Below are 22602 nucleotides of genomic sequence, written 5' to 3' on the forward strand. Positions count from 1 at the left end.
ATAAAGCCAATCAAAAGTGAGGCTTGGATTATGGACACACGCGTTATCCAATCAGAGAGCGGTACTCTAGAGATTGGGCGGGACAAACACTGAACAAAGGAATGAACATCATGCTAGTAAGCTACTGATAACACTGACCTCGGTAACGCAGTGGAGGCGTTTTATAACCAAATAAACGAATACAGTGATTTACAGATAGCAGGAGACCGAGTCAATCTGAAAGATGACTAATCGGCTTCAAAACAACCACTTATACTGCCGTTTTCTATTTTGGTCCTGCTGAATAGCCTTTATCTGAGCTCTACAGTGATTCACATTTGACTTTAATAAAGTCTGAGGAAGTAATCTGAGGAAACGCTAATGAGGAAATCTTCAACAAAGAAATTCTGAGAATAGTTTTTAAAATCTCCATCAAGGTAAACTGAACCCAGACATCAAGGTTTCTGTGAAAGCATGAATTATTAATAAGGTAATCGCTGAGTCAGTTTCTGATTGGTTGTCCGTTGCTAAACAACTCGCTGATACATTTTAGCAACCACGTCGATTACTGTACACATTTAGCATCTTAATTCGGGGTTAAATTATGAGCAAAGGTTAAACGCATTGGTGGCCTTAACCCGGGATTTAAAAAGACGTTATCACAGGGTTAGAAGTGTACTGTCAAAAGCTCTTCTTTAAATAGTTTAACGCAAGAATGATACCTGCATCACCTGAGCGCTGGGTACACCGTGTACGTCATGCGTGAGGGGCGGGGCCTATGATATCGCCCAAACAGTTACACTCAGGAGCCAGAGCGGCGCACAGCAAACATCAAGCGGGCCAGAACGAACCAACGGACGCACGAACGTTTTGTCCCGGTTGATTTAACTGAGAATGTCTTTGGGTGACCAGCAGTGGTATCCCACTAGCGTTCAGGTAACGGTGCTCAAAGCGCGAAACCTGCGAATCAAGGGCAAAAATGGCACGAACGACGCCTATGCCATCATGCAGGTGGCCAAAGACAAGTTTTCCACCTCGGTAGCGGAGAAATGCGTCTCGCCGGAGTGGAAAGAGGAGGCGACCTTCGATCTGCCGCCGAACTATCACGGCGACGCGGAGCGATGCACGCTCTACATCATCGCCATGCACAGAGCCCTGGTGGGGCTGGACAAGTTTTTGGGACAGGCTGTCATCAACTTAGTGGACCTCCACGCCAACAGATCACGCAAAAAGACCGAGTGAGTGTCATTTTGTTCTGTGGGGAAAGAAGTTTGTTGTGTGGGGTGTTGGAGTTGTGTCATAATAACATTTCATCAAGACTCTAAACTGATATAAGCTACCAAACAGTTAATCAGAGTATGTTTTGGTCTCTATTGCATGGGCTGGTTTCAGTACTCCGCCCTTGTAACACAATATTAGGCAAACAAAAGTACACTTCGCCTCCTGGGAGTTCATGAACATTATATAATAATTATTCACTACGACTATAAAACAAGAGATCACTGATAGTGTTTAGTAAAAACTGATGGGGAAAAAGTATAAAGGAGTTGTTTTCCATTAAGCTGTTCCACAATTTCAAAGTTATGTTTGGGTACAGGCTAATTTATTTATTTGTTTGTGTCCTTTTTTTTTCTTTTTTTTTTACAAAAATGTTTTTCTCACTCCGTATGAGTCAACAAGACATGGAATGAATGAATGAATTAATGAACACTACAGGATGGTTCCAAACATATTTTTATTGAATTCACAAATATTAATATTATTGTTTTTGGGCCTTGTATAGGAATTTTCAAAAAACAAACAATTAATTTACAATATCAGTGACATAGTTGCTGTGATGAAATAAATTACAATTTCAATAAGATTTATTTTGATAAATAAATTAATGGCAGTGAAAGTCATGAAATGTTTTGTCCCATGTGTAAAAATCAGTGGCATGAAAAAAAAACCTATCACACACACACACACACACACACACACACGCATGCATAATAAATAAATTAATATATACATATATATATGGACTTTCATATTCTTTTCACACATTTTCAGATTGTTTTCCTCTGTGATTGAATATACTTTATGAACTATTTACGTTGATTGATAGCAATAAATTAGTTTAATAGCAGTCATGAATGTGTTATGAGTTTGTCTGAACATAATTGATTCCATCAGTGCAGCAGATAAGTGTATGCTTTATGTTTCTGTAAAGCAGTTGCATTATTCCCAGTGCTCTCCTTTCATATTTATATCATGTTGTATGGTGTTCTTTGATCTCCTTCCAAGAACAAACTACACAGGTCTTCTGGACTGCTTTGGAGGCGTCTGTCTAGTCTGGTCAGAGCTGTCATGAGGACTTCAGCAGTTTACTTTAGTGTTGTCAAACCTACTAAATAGTCTAAGGTGTTCAGATAGTTGCTGTGTAGGTGTAAATTTGACCCAGAAATGCAAATATGACCCAGAAATATTATTGTCACATGAAGGACAAAAAAACCAAAAACAACCTGGGGATAATTTTTATTTATTTATTGTAATGTATAAAAGTTATGTTTATTTAAAAAAAAAAAATTTCCTAACCCGGAGTAAAAATGTTATGTCCGAATGTTAGATCTGGACTATTTCCATGGAAAATGTGTATGCATAGATTTTGCTAGGAAACAACACAAACTTTGTACAGTTTTTTTTTTTTTTTAATTGTTATAGTTTCAATTTAGGAGTTGCTTTAGCTTCATTTTTCTTTAGCTCTTTGGACGTGAGGGCTGCTGCTCATATTCAAAAACAGAAGGTGTGTGAGTTTCACTTGATTTGCATATTAGGCCAGCTTGCTGATTTGTCCAGTCGACTTCCTTTTCTGGGCTTTGAGAGAGAGAAAGGGAAGTGTAAGAGCTGTATTTTTGCTTTAGGTTTGGTCATAGGGGCATTTTGTGGTTTGGCAGCTGTGGCCTTCGGTGTTCGAGGTCCTGCCGGTTGTCCTTGTTGTGTGGCATTGGCGCTGCAGATTGTCAGGCACTTTTGATTCATTGCTCCATCAGGGTCTGCTTGTTTGGACATTTTATTTTTCCACTCGTACTCATTCTGTTTCAACTAGTGGAACACGCACAACTTGACCATGACCATGTTTGGTTTACTTGTTTTGCATTTGAATGCTTTGAAAAGCCCCCTCAAGAACAGAAAAAGTTCAGTATAAAATAACATGTTGTTTTATTATAATTATTATTGCTGTTGTTTTTATTACTATAACTTGAATTACAAGACCCATCATGGTCATTTGATTTTAAAATTGCCAGCATTGATGCGAGTGAGTTTAACTTAATGTAGAATTACTTTTTGTAACTTTTTTTTTCTTCAGCTATGATTCTATCATAATTAGGCTGAGATAAAAATGTGTGTCCCATGAGCCCTTTTAAGTCATTCTATTTTACTTGGCTGCAGAACAATTATTAATATCAGGAGCAACTGGTTATTAACTTCATCAGCTGATCCTTTATCTTTTCTTGGGTCAGTTCATGTTGTTTTCCTCAGATGTATTCTTCTGACAAATCATAGTTTATCATTCCAAGCAAGTAAATGGCACTAATAGTCCCAATAATAATCTCACACAACCAGTCTGTATTACAGATAATTACGTTTTTACATTCCTCTTCACCCATCACAGCTCAGTATAACAACACTTTGCTAGTCACTAACTGACAGGCATGAGTGACACCCAAGGTTTGGCTAATGGTGTGTAACTATGTACATTGGTGTTTACTTTCCATAACCTATAAGAATAAAACATGTGTGTGAGAGAGATACAGAGAACACCATGTTCTTTTCCTTTGGTAGATCATAATTATAATAAAATTATAATAAAAATCCAGTGTTCAATATAATAATGCTTAAACTTACTATGATGAAATATTATGATATATATTCTTTGTTTTTTTAAGAAAAAAAAGTTTCAGTGTTTGTTGTTCAGGGGAATTGAAAGCTGCTCTTTATTCAAATACAGAGCCTATTATTTGCCTTTTAGTTTGACTTCCTAGTATGGTTCAGAACAGAGAGAGAAAGCGACGTGTAAGAGCTGTCTATTTGCCTTGGGTTTGCCCCAGTTCACATGGTTGTCATTTAAAGCAGGTGTGTACTGTGCCTGAGACTCACGTAATTGTGAAGTATGTTAATGGTTATGACGTGACTTTAAACCTACGTGGATACACTCAAAGAAAGTAAAAGTGGAATGCAAAGCTTCTTATGACGTAATGGGATATTAATGTAAACGCTTAATATGTGATTATTTCAAGCAGGCGTGTTTTGATGAAGGCCTTTACTTAAGTGTCACTGAATGACTACATTTATTGTGTGTTTTATTCTTTCTTATTATTCTTATTAGTTTCTCAAATACAAGTACAGGGTCATTCCGTGTCAAATCAACCACTGAAAATAGGTAATATTCAACAATCTGAAAATGTAGCCTCATTGAGATCCCCATATCTCTGGGACTGAATGATATAGGGCCTTGAAAATGAAGATTCCAAAATAAAAGTTTATTACGAACTAGAATCTAAAATCATATAGCATTATCTTTAATATTTCTTGAGTTGTAGGCATGCAAACTTTGGAAAAAGAATATTTATGGCACTCAGACAGGTATCTTCAATGCAGTTGTTTTGACAGAAGGAAACAAGATACAGTTCTAGTTTCAACGTTATTTGTTCTTCAGACGTTCCTCTTTAAAAGAAAAGAAGCATCATATTTTTTTCAAATTGACCCACATTTGGTTTTTGACCACTGAAAATGTGTACATTTTAACAATTTACTCCTGGAGCCATATTGAAATTTCAATATCTCTGGAACCGAACCATATTAGGGCCTTAAAAATGAAGATGCCAAAAGGAAAGTTTAAGACTCAGTATCTAAAAGGGCATTAAGATATCTGTAATACTTTGTGAGTCACAGGCATGCAAACTTCGGAGAAAAGTGAAAAGTGCTGAACGGTCACCATTGACACATAATGCAACAGATTTCTAAAGTTAACAGATTTTACTAACAGACCTACCAATCTCTGTGTAAAATTAACATTATGATGCTGCCATCTTTCTGAAGTCATTTTTACCCCCTTGTAATTTAGCTCTGAATCTCAGGTGAAAATTGCCATGTTGACCCCCCTCTACAAAATAGTGGATTACTCAGCAATTATTCATCATGACATTTAATATTTTGGCTTTCATCACTACACATGTCTGTCTTTCTTCAGAAAAAATATCATCAAAATCAAAAATTTGAACTGGGGACCTCAGGTTGAGTTGACACGGAATGACCCTACAAAGAATTAAACATAATATATATATTTGCTGTTTTGTTTTCATGAAGATCCATAACTTCCATGCCAGTATGTGGATTTGTGTGTTTTTCTGGAGAGGCTTGAAGGAATAGTTCTGCCAAAAATGAAAATTTGCTGAAAATTTACTCACCCTCGGGCCATCCGTAGATTGTTTCTTCATCAGGGCAGATTTTGAGAAATTAAGCATTACATCACTTGTTCACCAATGGATCCTCTGCAGTGAATGGGTGCCATCACAATAAAAACATCACAATAATCCACAAGTAACCAATTAATGTATTGTTTAACTTTAAACTGTCACTTCTGGTCAAAATTTGAGTCGATTACCCATAAAAATGCTTCCTTCATGAAAAAAGTCCATCCCCTGTTGTCCTCTCTCGTCAAAATCCACCGACATATTCGTTTAGAACTTTTTTGGACTGTTTTCAAATAAACAATGCTTGATCTGTGCTGATTTCTCTCCTGATTCAGACAAGAAGACTTTTTCACTGGCGAAAGGACTTATTTTAGCTTTGAAGTTAAACCCCCCCCCAAAAAAACTGTCATTGTGTGGATTGTGATGTTTTTATCAGCTGTTTGGACTCTCATTCTGACGGCACCCATTCACTGCATCATTGGTGAGCAAGTGATGTAATGCTAAATTTCTCCAAATCTCTTTCTTTGTGAAGAAACAAACTTATCTGCATTTTTTATGGTCTGAGAGCGAGTATATTTTAAGCAAATTTGCATTTTTAGGTGAACTGTTCCTTTAATAAAGTGCCTTAGTGTCAGATAATATTGAAAGTCTTGATGTTGGTACTGGCTTCATTATGGCATGTCTCTGTCGTTCTTTCTCCCTCTCATAGACGTTGATACGAGGGATTGAATTTTGCCTTCTCTTTTTCTTCGAGCTTGCTGGTGTCGTGTTACTGTCCTACTTCAGGGTAAAGTTGATATGGCAGCATTGACACCGAGGTGTGGGCCAGCTGATCACTGTCTCTAGTAAAAGAGTTTAATAGAGGACAAAAATGATTTATTATTTGTGGAATTAATAGAAATACTGTATTCATAATATTATTTTTTAAACAGTTCTGATCTGAAATCAATATGGCATTTTTATCCTCTTCCTAAGTCTGTCACGTTTTTGCACCTCTGCGATATCAGTTACTGAACTCATATTTTTTGTGTTAGTCCAGGTCCATGTGGACGAAGGTGTGGTTAATTTCTTTACCTCTGTGGATCAGTTTTCTAATTATTTAGCTGTGCCTTTATCTAGGCCGACTTTTCCCATGTTATATGACCTCTAAATCCCTTTATGAAATAATTTGTTATCCCATAAATAAAAGAGCAGATGAAACTTGCTGCACCAGTTTGTTTTGTAGTCTCACAGTGGCTGGGTCCGTGGTTTAGTGTTTCTCTGTAAACATGGATGTGTGTACCTGATACAACTAAAAGGAATCGGTGAGAACTCATGGTTCCTGTTAACCCCTATGTGCTCAATTCACACCCAGGTTAGGCTAGTTTAATTCAAATTTAAATGAATTAAATAAATTATTTAAATTTAAACCAGCATAAAGTCTAAACTGATTATATTTTTTATAAATTGTATTATACATTTTATTATTTTTTTATATAATTTTAATGTATTTTGTTTTCAGTGAAGATTAAATACTCGGCATAGCTCTGTGTTTCTTTTAATTATTTAAAGGAATCTGCCCGCTATGAGTTTTTTTTTTTACCCACAATTCCAAGTTTAGTTCTCACAATACTGACTTTTACCCCAGAATTCTCAGTTTCTCAACCTCTAATTTCTCATTTCTAATTTCTAAAAATAAATAAAAAGTTAATTGTGACCTTTTTTTAGCTAAAATACCCCAAAAAACTCTATGGAGTGGCATTCTCCTAAATATGCACGTACATATTCATTATTTTTTACTTAACCTGTGTTGTTGGAATATGTTTTTCTAACTATTTAAATTCTCTAATGCTTTTATTTTAATAATGAAGTGGAGTACAAACATAATTATCATAGTCATTAAGTATAAAAACTGTGTAATGTACAAGTTGAATACAACTCAGTTTGATTGTTTAATTATTATACCTAAATATAAATAGCAATTACATTTGGACTCTGTTGTTAATTTTAATCTTTAATATTAAAATAATGTGTAGTTTCATGCAGCTTACAGCTTTAGTTGAGAGATTTTCTTTCCTTAAGAAAAATTGACATGTACCTGTTTTATCTAAATGAATCGATATTAGAATCATATTAGCATATGAATCAATCAAATGAAATGGTGAAATCTGTCAATACTTTAGCAAATGCATACATTTATATTGAATCCCAAATGCCAGGACTGAATGCTGACCCCTAGTAACCTTGCTGATAGTATAAAAAGCATATACAAATAGAGGAAGGCTCATCCTGAATGTGGATGAAATGATCACTTAAAACATATTTCATCTTCATAATGTGAACCTAGATGAAATTATTTGGTAGATCTACTTCCTGGATTTTTGTGTAAATGTGACCAGTGTGATAGCAGGCTGTTTCCTGATGGTTAATGATTGCATCTGAAGTAGGATTAAGAACAGCACTTGTTTGTTTTTCACTGTGTGAGGAGATAAAGCCTCAAGCGTTGTCGTGTGTGTGTGTGGGGGTGTTAGCGTAGCTCAGAGGAATGCGTAGGATGAAGCCCATTCGTCAAGTTTTTTAATGTCATCTCTGATAACTGGAAACTTTCAGGCATGACCGTTTGAATCGATTTCCGGGAGCTGTGAGAGAATGATGTATTAAAGATATGAATGCATGTGAAAGTGACTAAAAATGGCTTTTACTGCAAGGTGACCTATTAAAAGATATATAGGTCTAGTTGTAGATAGGCTATCTGTTTTAGATTAAATGTTCTGTACTGAGTTAGTCAGGTGTCTGTTGTTCACATTCCCTTTAGTCCAAACAAACTTCAGAGCAGAAGATAATGTAAAGAGACCTGAGATATCTTGAAAGAACTTTCCTTATCTAATCCCTTGAGCTTTGATTGCTGATAGGCACGATTTCCCGTCTTTCTCCACCCTGAAACTACAGATTTGAGTTTCCTGTTGTGGTATGAGTGTAAGGTCCACTAACGGACTGATAGTCTGTGTTTCCTGGCCTTGGGCTTCTTCAGTGTTTCCCATTTCGATGTGATTCCAAGCATCCTATTAAATGTAGGGCTGGGTATCGTTCAAAAATGTTCGATACCGATACCTTGAGTTCGATACCGGTTCCTGAACGATACTTTTTTCGATACCAATTTTATGAAAACAGTTTTAACAAGATTACATTATCTCAAAAAACTTTGGTTTTATTTTTTTCAGCTTGTTGACATGTATACAGACTCAAAGACTCATCTCCTGAGCCACTGCACAAAGGAACAAAATATAGCCAACACAATAAATCAGTACAAATAATTTTAATAAAGCTCAAATAGTTTTCAGTTTACACTAGTGCGTGCTCGTTTTAAAACGCATAGCTCAGACAGAATCATCATTTCTATTCATTTATTCTAGGTTGTTAAAGACTTCAAGAAATTTCAAATCTTTATCCACTTTCATAAGTGGATGTTTTATTTTCTTTCACAATATGTTTTATTGTTATTAAATTCTATGTTGTAGTATGTCTAATTATTTGAATGCATAAAAACTACTTAGTTTATTCAAATTTATTCTTAAAATAGCCTTATGAAATATTTTATTTTCCTCAGAAATTCTGTGTTCTTTATCTGGTTTTCAAATGAAGGCATACAACATTAATTTCATTTTTCTTTTAAATTATTGAAAATAAAACTTTATTTATTTATTTTGGCAAACAAAATTTTACTATTAAAATTAAAACATGGAATAAATATTGTGTGATCATTAATTAAAAAATAAGAGTTTTAATAATTTTAATAGTAGCCTAGTAGCAGCAGTATGTACACTCTGCAGTATGTACACCTTTACAGTTCTGTGTGTATATGATATGACGCAAGTTTTATTCAAATCAAATGGTAAAATGCTCATGAAGTGACTCTCAGAGCAGTTCTAGAGATGTTGTTCATGTGTTTATGTCCTCATTTAGTGAGACGGCAGACGCTGAAATGCCACGCGAGCTTCAGTCTGTGTCAAGTAAGCGAAACTGCGCGATATAGAGAGCAGACTGCTCCGTACGCTTTCGAATTGCTCTCGCGGATGATTAAAATTGTAGTAGCAGTCTGTCCAAAAGTTTCATCCTGTGGGGGTCCAAACAGAAATGCTTGGAATTCTGCTGCAGCCGCTTCCTCTGATCACATGCCACGTTTAATCAGGAGCCGCTGTTTGGTGTCAGTGTGACTGTAGATTACCCATGATCCCTGTGTTCAGGAGTCTATTATGACAACAGTGTGGGTGGATAATGGCATGTTCATGATTACACACACTGAACTCCAGAACTCTCCCACCTACCGCTCTGCTGCACAAGAGACGACAAGCGAAAGCTAAACAAAGATGTTTTCCTTTATTTCATCAGTAGGCAGGCTTCTGCGTTTTGTAACATTTACTGGTACAGGATTCAATACAGCCTTTCTGTTCATACAGTAATTTAGTTTTGAACCTGCTACTATTTGAAACATTGACTGAAACCATTGTGAAACTACAAAAGGTATCATACCCTTTACCCCTTTAATCACAGATGTGCACATTTGGGAGAATGTTAGATTTATGTATTACACGACTCTCTAGGAATATTTAGTTTTAAATGGTCAATTGCTGCATTGTTTTTTTTTTATGTTCTCACATAATAAAATAAATACAAATAAAATAAAACTATTTCACATCTGTTTATTTACTTGTTTGGTAAGTAGCCATGCAATATTGTACAACCATCCAAGGATTACGGGTTATTCCCCATTCTCTACAAAAATAATTTTTGTCTTTTAAAAAATATATGCAAAATTTGTTTTATAAAAGACAAAAGTTTTCAACAAGGCATATGTGAAATGCTCCCATTAATATTTTTGAATTAGCTGTTTTTTTTCTCAGTATTTTTTTTTTTTCATTTTAGTGTATGTTTTAGTAATTTAGTAATTTTTAATTTTTTAATTTAAGATTTTTAAAGTTTAAAATCTTCATCTATTTATATTTTATTTTATTTTATTTCAGCTTTATTTCAATAAAACAACAAAACATTTCAGTATTAATATTAAAATAATTTTCATGTGTTTTGAAAGTAAGGCTTTGAATAAGCACAAATTAATTTATTAAATAAGCATAAAATAAGTGATAATCATAAAATAAATGTTAATCCTTTACAAAAACAGAGCACAGCTGTGATGCAATCTAATAAAGATCTTGTTTGATTCTCTTTGCAGCTGGTACAAGCTGGTGGATAAGAATGGGAAACAGGAGAAGGACCGAGGGGAAGTTCTTCTGGACATTCAGTTCATGCGGAATAACCTGACAGCCAGCATGTTTGACCTCTCCATGACAGACAAACCTCGCTCTGGCCTCGGCAAGCTCAAGGATAAGATTCGTGGTAAGAAGAAGGACAGTCTGTCGGATTCTGCATCTGCGATCGTGCCGTCTTCAATGGGAATGGACAGTGAAGGGGAAGGAGAGGGTGGTTCAGACAATCCTAAGAAGAAATCGAAACTCAAATCCTTGTTTGGACCAAAAACAAACCTCCAAAGGAATGTGTCCCAGTCCATGTCAACCCTGGGCACCCTGCCTGAGAAGAACAGTTCACTCAGCAGCAGCAGATCATCCGGCCTTAATGTGGACTCTCCTGATGGTAAGGTCATAGGTCATATTGTAAAAAAAAAAATATAATATTGTTTTTTTTTTTTTTTAACTAGGTAGATTAAGCTTTTAAATATCTGCTGTGCATGTTTTGTTTTATGTTTTTTTTCCAGTTTACATAATGTTATTTGCATTATCATGTAAAACAAGTGTTCAGGTATTTAAGCCACAGTTTATACATACATCCTACATATACTTGAATCAGTTCAAACCATTAATTTCAAATTATTTTTCATTTATTAAAATCAATTGTTGTGGTACAAGCCTACTAAATTTGGAATAATTACGATTTAAAAAAATATTTTTGAAAAACGTCTCTTATGTTTACCAAGGCTACATTTATTTGATGATTAAATACAATAAAAACAGTAATATTGTGAAATATTACAATTTAAAGTCTAATGTTTTCTAGTTTATTATACTTTAAAATGTTATATTCCTTAGATGCAAAGCTGAATTTTCAGCATCGTTAGTCTCAATGTCACATGATCCTTTAGAAATCATTATATTATGCTGAATGGCTGCTTGATACAAGAAAGAATAATTTATATATTTATATCATTTTTTATTTAAGGGCATTTTTAATGTTTGTACAGGTTTTTGATTAGTAATACTAGTTATTGGGTTAAGCTCTAAAATGTCTGCTTTGACAAGTTTAAATAACATTTTTGCTTGATTATCATGTATAAAAAGTATTGGAAGTAACTTAAGCTGCAGTTAATATTCACATTGACACATGAAAAAGTCAACAAACATCAAGTCACTGAAAATCATTTTTTATTGTTTATAATACAGTTAGACATTTATAAATGTGGCTTAAGTTTCTGACCGTGTTCAAATAAATTTTGGACCTTATCTCCATTGCCATTTTAATACATATTGTCCTCTTCTCTTGCAGTGAAAAAGAAGTTTAAGATTCTGGGACACAAGCGCACTGAGAGCTCAGATAGCAAAGTGTCTCTTGGCCCCTTTTCTCTTCTGAGCCGCTCTAAACAAAACATCCAGGAGCAGAATAACCTCTGTATCAATGGCAGCCACGTTTATGCAGAGGAGCAAGAACCTAAAGCTAATTTTGGCTCCACATTAAGTCTGAACAGCTCAGGAAAGGGTTCAGTAGAGGATGTTCGTAAATACCACAAGCGAAATACGTCTGACATCTCCATCGACTCACTTAAAGGCCTGAGTATCCCGTCATACAAGCCTGAAGTGCAAGACAAAGCTTCTCTTGTCCTACAGCGCCCTCTAGAGGACAGGAGTCATGTAGAGGTGGAGGAGAGGGGTAAGAAACCTGAAGGAAGAAGCCTGCAAGAGATGCTGGACCGACAGGAAAATCAAGAGCAAAGGAGGCAGCAAGAACTAGAGAGAAAACAAGAGGAAGAGAGGAAAAGCAGGCTTGAAGAGCAGGAAAGAAAGCGCAAGGAAGAGGAAGAGCTGCAGAGGAAGCTGCGCGAGGAGGAGACGCGGCGAGTTGAGAATCAGCGGCACCATGAGGAGAGCAGAGTAACCGAACGGCTCTCTTCTCTCTTTGGCATTGGAAAGAAGAAGGAGGAGAAGAGAGAGGAAGCTATGAATGAACCCAAACGTCTGGATGTGCCGTCCTCTATAAACCCATTTGAAGACATTCCCCTCACCCCAGATACTCCATCCTCTGTCCCAGAAGAGAGGTCCACGGACCCACAGAGGGGTGTCAGGACCACCCTCACCCCGACGCCACCTGCTAGTGCTTTCCCCAGCCGCACAGCGAAAGTGTCTGCGGTCAAGCCAAGGTGAGTGCTCATGTGCTTGAATAACTTCCTCCATCCAAGAGTGTATACTATTTAGGGCTAGAAGATGTATTGCATATTTACTATATTATTAGCAAAGACTTTGCTAGCAGTGTTGTGATGATTTTAATCCAATTTAATTGACCAATACATTTCCTGTAGAGCTTGGTAGACTAGTTTAACCAGAGTCCTGCACGGGTTTTGTTTGGTAAACCCACAACCACGGTATCTACCAGAACACCTGAGCTGTTTATCCACAGCAACATTAAAGGGATAATTCATCCCCAAAATAAAATCTGCTGTTAATTTACTCGCCCTCAGGCCATTCAAGATGTAGGTGATAATTTTTTTCTTCAGTAGAACAGTAAAGAAGATTTGTAGCTGAAACTGTAGTCAGTTATGTTTCATAAAATGCAAGACTGCAGCTGCAGTCACTTTGAGAGTCAAAAAAAGCATATCAGAGTATATATTAAGTTCATACGATATATTGAGTTCTTATGAAGCAAAATGATCGATCGGTGCAAGAAACTTAACATTGTTTACTACATTATTGCCTGTAATCTATACCTTTAATTTAATTCTGTAGCCAACTAATTTAAAAACACAAAGACCACAATCCAAACCACATCCACATTAAAATAAGTCTAAAAACTGATATCAGCAAGGAAGTTTTAGAGGGCTCCTGCCCGGCGTGGCCATTATGTGTGTCATTGTGGCAGACCGAAGTGACTTAATAAATATTGAAATGTATGAAAGGTGTACACCTACATAAAATATGAACAATGAACACTATTTGACATTTAAAAATAGCCTTGGCTATTTAACCCGCAGTACATCTGTAGCAAGTAGCAAGTTCAGAAGCAAAAAAGGGCATTAGCGCTTATAAGTTTGCTTTCATTAAACTGTTTTAATAAAAAAAAAAAGCAGATGAATATTTCTGTTTATTACTGTGCATTATATTGGTGCCTAAAAATACAATTTTTAAATTTAGATGTTACCTCGAATTCAAGGAAATGGAAAAAACACCTTAATTATTAGAATTCTTGCATTATACTAACAGTAAGAAATGTTTCTTGAGCAGCAAATCAGCATATTAGAATGATTTCTGAAGGATCATGTGACTTTGAAGACTGGCGTAATGATGCTTTGATCACAGCAATAAATTACATTTTAAATTATACTCTAATAGAATACAGTTATTTTTCACAATATTACAGTTTTTACTATATTTCCAAAAAATTTATGATAGTACATTATGAATCTACTTGAATAGCGTGACTGTTTGGTTCAAACAGAGGAGCACATATTTCTATGTATACTGTACGTGTGATGCACTCTCTTATTAATTACGAGAAGCGAAGCAAAACACTTGAATGATTTGTCTTTTATCCTACTTTTTTGTTTGAGGTTTGCAAGCTGTATTATATTCAGCCTAACTCATGTTGAGGCTGCATGCTAAATAAGTCAGGCTGCTCTGTAATGCAGTTAGCATCTTGCCACCTGAGAGCTGAGTAAAACCCATACTGAAACTCGACTCCTCTCACCTCTGTCTGCTCCACTGCTCTTAAAGGGGAACTCAGTTTTTTAGACAAAGCCCCCTTGCGAAAATTGTTTCAACAGATGGTTAATAACAGAAGATCTTAAATAAATTGCACACACTTACAGGTCAAGAGAGTAAGTGCACAAAAATTGCTACATTTTCTACACTGAGGTCATTACGGAAAGTGTTGCACATGCAAACCTCCATTAGCTTTTAGTATTTTTTAGCATTTGTGTGGGGTGTCTGTGTCTGTGTGTGTGTGTGTGTAGGGGTGTGTGTGTGTTGTCTGTCAGGATGGGATGAGATCATTGTTTTTCTACTAGACATGGGGGTTCAGGTATCGCTGAGTTTCATACCCTTGGGTGAAAGTGGAACAATCACAGTGATTTTAGTGTGTCTTTAATGTGAAATTGGTCTGGCCATCATTTATTCACTTTTTCAACAGCAATTGACACCTCTTTAATTTGTAAATTAACTTACAAATAAATTTGACATCTTTCAGTCTTTAGTTGAGTGTTCATAAGTGACTGAAAATAGGCAAAATAGACAGATTGTGCAGAATTTCACCTGAGCCACCTACTTCAAATACATACTAAATATAGCCTACTGTATAATTACTTTAGGCATTGTGTTTTTTTTATGATCATAAAGTTTACTCAGCATAGGTTTTAGTGTATTGAATGATTTGAATTTTTACCTCATGCAACTTACTTAACCTGTTTGGCCGAAGGCATGTGATTGGTTAATGGAGGAAGGAATGTGGACTGGATCGTCAAGTGCTGATCTTCTGGTTTGGAGTGAAACAAGTTGTAAAAGATGATGAGTTTGTACTCGTCCAGGCAGTGACTAAGCGACATTGTCTTAGGAAAAAAGTCTGTAGAATTACTTTTTTTGTACTGGGAGTTTTAGGATTTTAGGAACTTCTGTCTTATGATTAACGAATATGGTGAGTAACTCTTTTTGCGAAAGCTGAGAATAACAAGAGACAGGCATGTGGTTTACTTGTGTTTGTTTGCGTAGAACTTAGAGTCGGGAATGCAGAGTACATTTCCTTCTATCAAACTGTGTTTAAAGTCTTTAAAGAAAGAAAGATAAATACTTACATATATATATATATATATATATATATATATATATATATACATATATATATATATATATATATATATATATATATATATATATATATATATATATATATATATATATATATATATATATATATATATATATATATATATATATATATATACAATTTTATTATTATATATATTTATTTTTATTTTTTTTTAAAATAGGCTCATTTCTGTCAGAAGATTTTAGGAAATCCACTTAAAGTAACTTAGCAAGATGTGACGTTTTTGATGTAATTTAATAGTTAGAAAGACATTGTTTCTATTATGTGATGAATGTTCAATTGTTCATATAAAGTGTGAATGTCAGGCATTGAGTTAGGATAGGCAGGGGAATCATGTGCTGTTTGTATTAAATGGATTTCATTTGCATGTAATTCCCAGCAGAAACATATTGGAAAACATATTGGATTGTAAGCGCTGTTTTAGCTGTAAGTTGACCATTTTATGTTTTTACTCTTTGGCAGATTGGCTCTGAGTGTACTGTCTGAAACAGATAATAGCCATTCCCAATCCCCCTCAGACTCTGTAGACAACCAGAGCACAATTCACGCTTCTCCACTTTCCCCATCCCTCTCTACTGATCCGTTTGAGTCTTTTGGTATGTTTTCTGATCTTCATTCTTCTCTGGCACCTGCTAAACCTCAGGGAACTTTCAGTGAGTTAAGTGAGTGCAGCATGGAAAACCTTTCAGCTCCCAAATCTGACAAGAAGCGAAAGGCTCCTCTACCTCCTGGTTGTCTTGGGGGCTCGTCTAAGACTGAAAGCCATCCTGATAATGGGGGACAAGCACATACCCAGAACTCCAAAGATAGGCCTGCTCTTCCTCTCCCAGACTATGAAACACTCTATCCTAAGAAGAGGCATGGGGTGATGGGTCAAACACATTGGGACCATCTTATTGCACAGGTAAACCAAAGAAACTGGGATTTCTCGGAAGAAATAAATGTAGATGGACCTGAGAGGCCGATGCCAAATAAATCTGCGATCTTAAAGGACAGAACCTCGGCGAACCTTAACCAGCACCAAAGAAATCATGAGGCACCTCCCCCTGCCCCAGCAAGGCACAAAGAGGCACTCGTTCCACCCAAAGCTCCTGCAAAACCAGAACCATCTGTTGAGACTAATGTCCAACATGGTCATATCAGAGAATCTTTATATACCACTGTCAATAAGCCTAGAAACTCTGCTTCCAATAACTTGGAAAACAATCCACCTCCCGCTGTCCATAGTAGACATGCACCTCAGGAGATGGAAAGGAAGTCTCCGACTCCTGATGCCCTTACCCATCAACTCTCCCAGTCAAAAGAGAAGCCTACACCAGCTGCCAGATCCAAACAAAATATAAATCCAAAGACTGATGATGTGACAAAAGAGATGCCTTCAGTCAAGCCCAGACAACAATCATTAGTCAAGGACCCAGTCAGACAAGTCCAACCAGACAAGCAGGTAACCAGTCAACCCATTACATCAGAAAACAACAAAGCCAGGGAAACACAGAAGGGAAGCACTTCCACAGATGACGTAGACCTCCTCAAAAGTCCAGAAGAACTGCATTTGGGGAAACTGGCTAATGAACCTGAGGGGAAAGGAATGATTGATCTTGACCCATTCCCAAATGATAACCTACTATCTAAAGATCCCTGGGCTTTACCACAAAAGACCACAAATGAAGATGACCTGTTTGCTAAGGGTCCAAAGCAAATGGGAAATCTTGAAGATCAGACATCAACCTTTGATAATAAAGATAACAAGTCTGCAGACAAAGGTACAAATGATCCATTCACAAACCTTTCAGAGAAAAACAAATCAAAATCGGAGCATGGAAAACAATCACCCAGCTTCACTGAACAAGCCAGAGCTTCATTTCAAAGAAATTTTTCGCTTCGAAAGAAGAATTCATCTCGCAAATACACAACTACTGGAAAAGGTGGTACAGAGAATACAAGTCTGGCTAGATCAGTTTCTCAGTCTTCACAAGATGCTGAAGATGCTGAGCTGACTGTAACCAGTGTTGCTCCACCAAGCAGAACTGATCCCACTGTAGTAACATCTGAATCCCCTATAGGCAGCAAGACAACTCTTCGCGCTTGGGTCTCGCCATCTGAGGCTCAGCCAGTTGCTCTGCAGAATGGTAGTGGAAGTACAGTTTCTAATTCAAGAAGGTGAGAAAAGTTCTCCCGACCCCTACTAACAACTCCTTGAACTCCTCTAACAGTCTGTCATCTCTGTTGTGCTAAACCCATTGGCTTTCAAATCAACAGCTGCTATTTACCTTGAAACTACCTGAATCAATCTCTGGTCTTGCTCGATTAAAGGGTATGTTTTCTTCAGCATTTGTTCGATTGGTTGCTTAATGGTTGGTTACATGGTTCATGGGATCTTGAGGGTTGGGATTGTGGGCTTGGGGTTTTGCTACTGATTGCTGCTGTTGGTCGTTCAAAATATAATGGTCTTGAAGGACTTGTGTAAATGGAACAAAGTCAATATCTCAAATAATACTGGGGTTTCTGTTTTGTTATTGTAGGCCATATTAGATTTTCACAATGTGTACATTTTCTGAAACTGAGTCCAAATGAGAGGCTGTAGATGTGAGATTTAATGATGTAAACATTGAAGTTTGCATAAATTTGATGTATACAAGACTAGTTCCATGTTCATATATACTGACATGAAGGCATGAGTTTGTTTTTGATATCATGTTGTTTTGTGGGATATTTGCATAATTCTTGATTGCTTTGCCACAAAGGTGCTTATATTTGGGTTTTACTTGTAATTTCTCTGCTGTACTTTTATTGAACTTTCGGTTTTGTTGGGTATTGCACATTGGGTGAGTTTGGAATGGTTTACTAACACATGCCAAGAACTGCTTCCTGCATATTAGAGAGTATATTTATTGTACTGCATTCAGTATTTACATTGTGTTAAAAGTTATGTAGTATGCTACAAACATTTGGGAAACTGTGTCATGTGCTACATTTGTCACTTGACACATTAATTGCATGTTTAGGTATATCAGCAAGTGGTGTCTAGTCATCATTGGGGAAAAATATTGTAGATACAGTGGTTTTAAAAAGTAAATAATTTCAAATGTCTTCACATTTTGGGAGTCATCTCTCCTGGTCAAACACATTATGTTGTGGAATGCAGTATTCCATGCAGCGTGCTGCACATTTTTGCAAATGTAGATCCACTGTGCATACAGAAAATGCACATACCCAGTACTGAATTCTTTGTATGAGACGAGTAAAAAAGTATGCCTTTCCAAATTTACCCATGTCTCCTTAATTGAATGCTATCTTCAAGGGCCCTTGTCTCCTTAATTGAATGCTATCTTCAAGGGCCCTTGTTCTCTTTATTTGAGCATTTATTAATGGTTTGTTTTATTGTTAATTGGATTAAGGAACATGCTGTTGTCAGCAGTCAAGTTTTCATGTTCATTGCAGTAATATGTTCCTCTCTCTTATTACTCAGGCCTCACCCAGTGAAACCCATGAGCACCGAGAGCCAGTCTTCCAGTGTTATCGCTGTCGGGAAAGACCCGAAGACTATCACCATCAAGGAAATGGCTGGGAAGTCAAAGGTACGATACTTTTCTTGCTTATTTCCTGCTCAGTATTTTGTACATTGAAGAATCATTGAAAGTTGTTAAAAAGCTAAATCCACAAAGTAACACACATGAAAATATGAGAATTAAAAGTTTTGAAAAGAAAATCATATGTAGGCACAATTTATGTCTACTCTAATTTTTGTATTTTTGTCTACTCCAATTTTTTAAACATAAGTATTGACTAAAATTGGATATTTAATCATGCATGCTTATTTCCCCCTATTTTAAAATCTAGAATAGAATTGCCATCATCTTAAGGCCTTTCCATATTGAGCGCGATGTGAAAAAGCGAGGCGAATCGCCGATGAACGGTACTTTCACACCGAGCACGAATCGATTGTTCGCCTTCTGCTAATTCACACCTGCATGCTAGGTGGCGCCGACCAGCAATGCATTTTTTCTCAGATATGTATCTCGTACATGATTTAACATCTAAATTAAGATAAACAAAGTTTGGTTCTACACCAGAAATAAAAACTATCTATAATGCTTGCAAGAATAGGCTACATCCTAAAATATAACTAGAAGTACAATTAGCATCAAGCTACACTTGAAAATCTATGTAATTATTAATGTATTTGTTTACCCACTTTAAACCATCATCGAGTGCTTGTAATAACTTCCGTTTGTGATTTATTGTTTAATAACGCTACATATTAGTCATAAACATCCTTTATTGCTATAAAAAATACCATGAGCTGCATACAAAAAACATTCAGAAAATATATCTGCATAATCATGTCTATGTGCTTTCATATTTCATGTGTAGAAAACATTTCACTCTATTTTTTATTTTTTTAATATGGAAGATCTAGACTAGAGAGCGAACGCGCTCTGACTCATAACATGCACGCATGGAAAAACAGACGGTGCTCCACAGATCACATGATTCAGTGGAGAATTATTAGAAATGTTTCTGTACATGTGATGATAAATCAGTTCTCCATTACCAACGATAACAAGAACTCAGCATCCACTCTCTAATCCAGGAGACTCTTCTTCGGTGTTTGTTTTTACTGGTTTTCGAAACTGCGCCACCATTCTCACACTTTTGTGCAGCAGCAGCTACTCCGGTCATGTGATCCTAGCTAAAATCTTATTGGACGGCCCGTGTTTTCGCTTTGTGAAACTGAAAAGATTCGTCAGACTGGTGTGACAAAAAATTCACATTTTCAGCACACAAAGGTCTATGTGGAAGCATCCATAGAAATCTATTGTTTTATTCCAGTGCGTCATCACGTCCGATATTCATTTTGCTTTTTCGCTCTCAGTGTGGAAAGGCCTTAACACTTTTGACACAAAAATTGAAATATGGTAAATATCTCTTAATGCTGAAAAATAGATATTCATACAATCAACATATTGTACACTATAATGTTGTGATGTATGCTTAGCATTTAACAAATGTATTTTAGTTTACTAATTCCACTTAAGTAGACAGAATGGTACAGAATTGTAATATCGGCTCATCCACCCATTTTTAAGATCATAGAAAAACATCAGTCAAATGTTCCCAGACTTTTCATTGGTATACGAGTTGACCATGTTTTTTCTCTTACATCATTTCACTGCATATCCAGAATGTAGATAGCGGTCCATACACTCAGCTCACACAGGAGGAACTGATCACACTGGTGGTAAAGCAACAGACCGAGCTCTCCAAGAAAGATGCCAGGATCACGGAGTTAGAGGAGTACATTGATAACCTGCTCGTTCGCGTCATGGAGGAGAAACCAACCATCCTGCTTTCACTCCAATCCAAGTGTTAGTGTTTGACCCTAACATCCGATTTAACCGTTCCCAGATCACTACATTGAGACACTTCAATATGGTGGGATTTGGCTGATACAGCCAGAAGGATTTTGAAAGCAATATCACATCTCATAATCGGTTGATTTTCTTGAGTATTGTAACGCTTGTAGAGTTGCTGGCATATGTGCATTCTGATTTCATCACTAATATCATTCAAATAACTTATTTTTACAAATAAGTGGATATGTATAGTATATCAAAGCCGACAAGAATCATGCAGTCTGTCAGATCGCCCTGTAATAACTGGATGCTGGGGTATCTCCTACTGAGAAGCTTCCCAACAGCTAACACATCATATTTATCGATCATCTCCGTTTTCTGTGCATCTTTCCGTTTAAGAGAGGGCTTCTTAATGCATTATTTATTGCAGTCTTAAGCTTCTATTTGAAGATTTTCCTTCTTCCTGAAGTGATTTGTGTTTAGATCCTGACTGCTGCCTTGAGTCTCGATCAGAACGCTTCATTAGTGTTAATGCGGCCTTATGTCTGTTGGGGCTCAAATCAAGGTAAAAATCCTCTAACTGTTTAGGAATGTAGACAATAAGCACTTTTTACTCGAACGGGGTGTTTAAATTATGAAGGATAGTGTTTTTATATTAAGTAATTATCTAAAATACCCTGTAGAATGACCTGTGTAGAAAAGCCTTAATGAAGAATTGTTTTTCCTGCCTGTTACACACACTTCTGAATATGTAAAGCTCTGCTGGTGTTCGAACACTAGATATACAATTCATTTTATTCCCCTGGTCAATACTGACTATATATGTTTTTTTTTCGGCTGAACTGGCAGTCAGCTGTTGGATCTGCATGGTCAAACTGCATGTTTGTTTATATTGTAGTGATTTTGTCCAGGTATTATTTAGCATTCTTTGAAGACAACCTTTTGAGCACAATGTACGTACTGTGACATTCTGTGGTTCTGTAACGAACAAGCAATAACTGTCTGCAGGATTTTGTTTCCTGAATGTCAGGTAATGCGGTACTTTCATCAAACCGGGATCTTTTTCGACGTATCATGCAGTCTTTTGACGTCACTGTCTGCAGTGTGTTGTTGAGAGCTTGTCTGTTGTGAAACCAAAGATCTGTGATGTAAATCTGAAGTCTTACCCTACAGTACTCCAAATCTGCTTCCCACTCCCTCTTCCGTTTTTCTTCTTATGTTTTTAATCAGTGAGTAAACATTTGTTTAACCATTTAAATGCCTATGGGGAGAGAATAGTCCCTCTGACAAGGATGGAGGAATTAACTGTATGTCTTGTATATATCTGCTCGTCATTAGTCTTAAGTTGATTCTGTTGTCAGTCTCACCTTCATAAGAGCTTCTGCTGTGTTCATTCAAGTGTTGTCAATCAGTTTGAGTGAGTACACTCTGTTATCAGGTTCTGCAGACTCCAAACACTCCTGAATTTGAATGAGAAGCCTTATTAATTATTGCTGATGCTATGCATATATGCACAAGATATATTTTCTAGACCTGTGCCTTTTCTTTTTATTCAAGATTCCATGTCATTAAGACATGAATATAGCGGTTTGTTCCTTTACTTCAATACTTGCAGAAATGTAATTTTGATTATGCCTCAATTCATTGAATAAACTTAGCTGAACCCATGTAGCATGTTTTTTAATACTATTGATTTTTATTTTTTTAATAAATGTTTAAAGAGTAGTAGTTCA

The 22602-nt window shown here is 36.3% G+C and overlaps 1 protein-coding gene across 1 annotated transcript; it reads left to right on the forward strand.

Annotated features, from left to right (window-relative positions):
* Positions 1-91: 91 nt before the first annotated feature.
* Positions 92-22602, forward strand: LOC306848764 (uncharacterized protein). Its single transcript, XM_079383509.1, has 6 exons — positions 92-1217; positions 10645-11063; positions 11970-12837; positions 15975-17672; positions 18982-19090; positions 20698-22602. Exons 1-6 carry the CDS (start codon positions 874-876, stop codon positions 20884-20886), a joined length of 3627 nt encoding a protein of 1208 aa, XP_079239635.1. The 5' UTR covers positions 92-873; the 3' UTR covers positions 20887-22602.

Source organism: Barbus barbus (genome assembly GCF_936440315.1).
Source record: "Barbus barbus genome assembly, chromosome: 28".
NCBI lineage: Eukaryota > Metazoa > Chordata > Actinopteri > Cypriniformes > Cyprinidae > Barbus > Barbus barbus.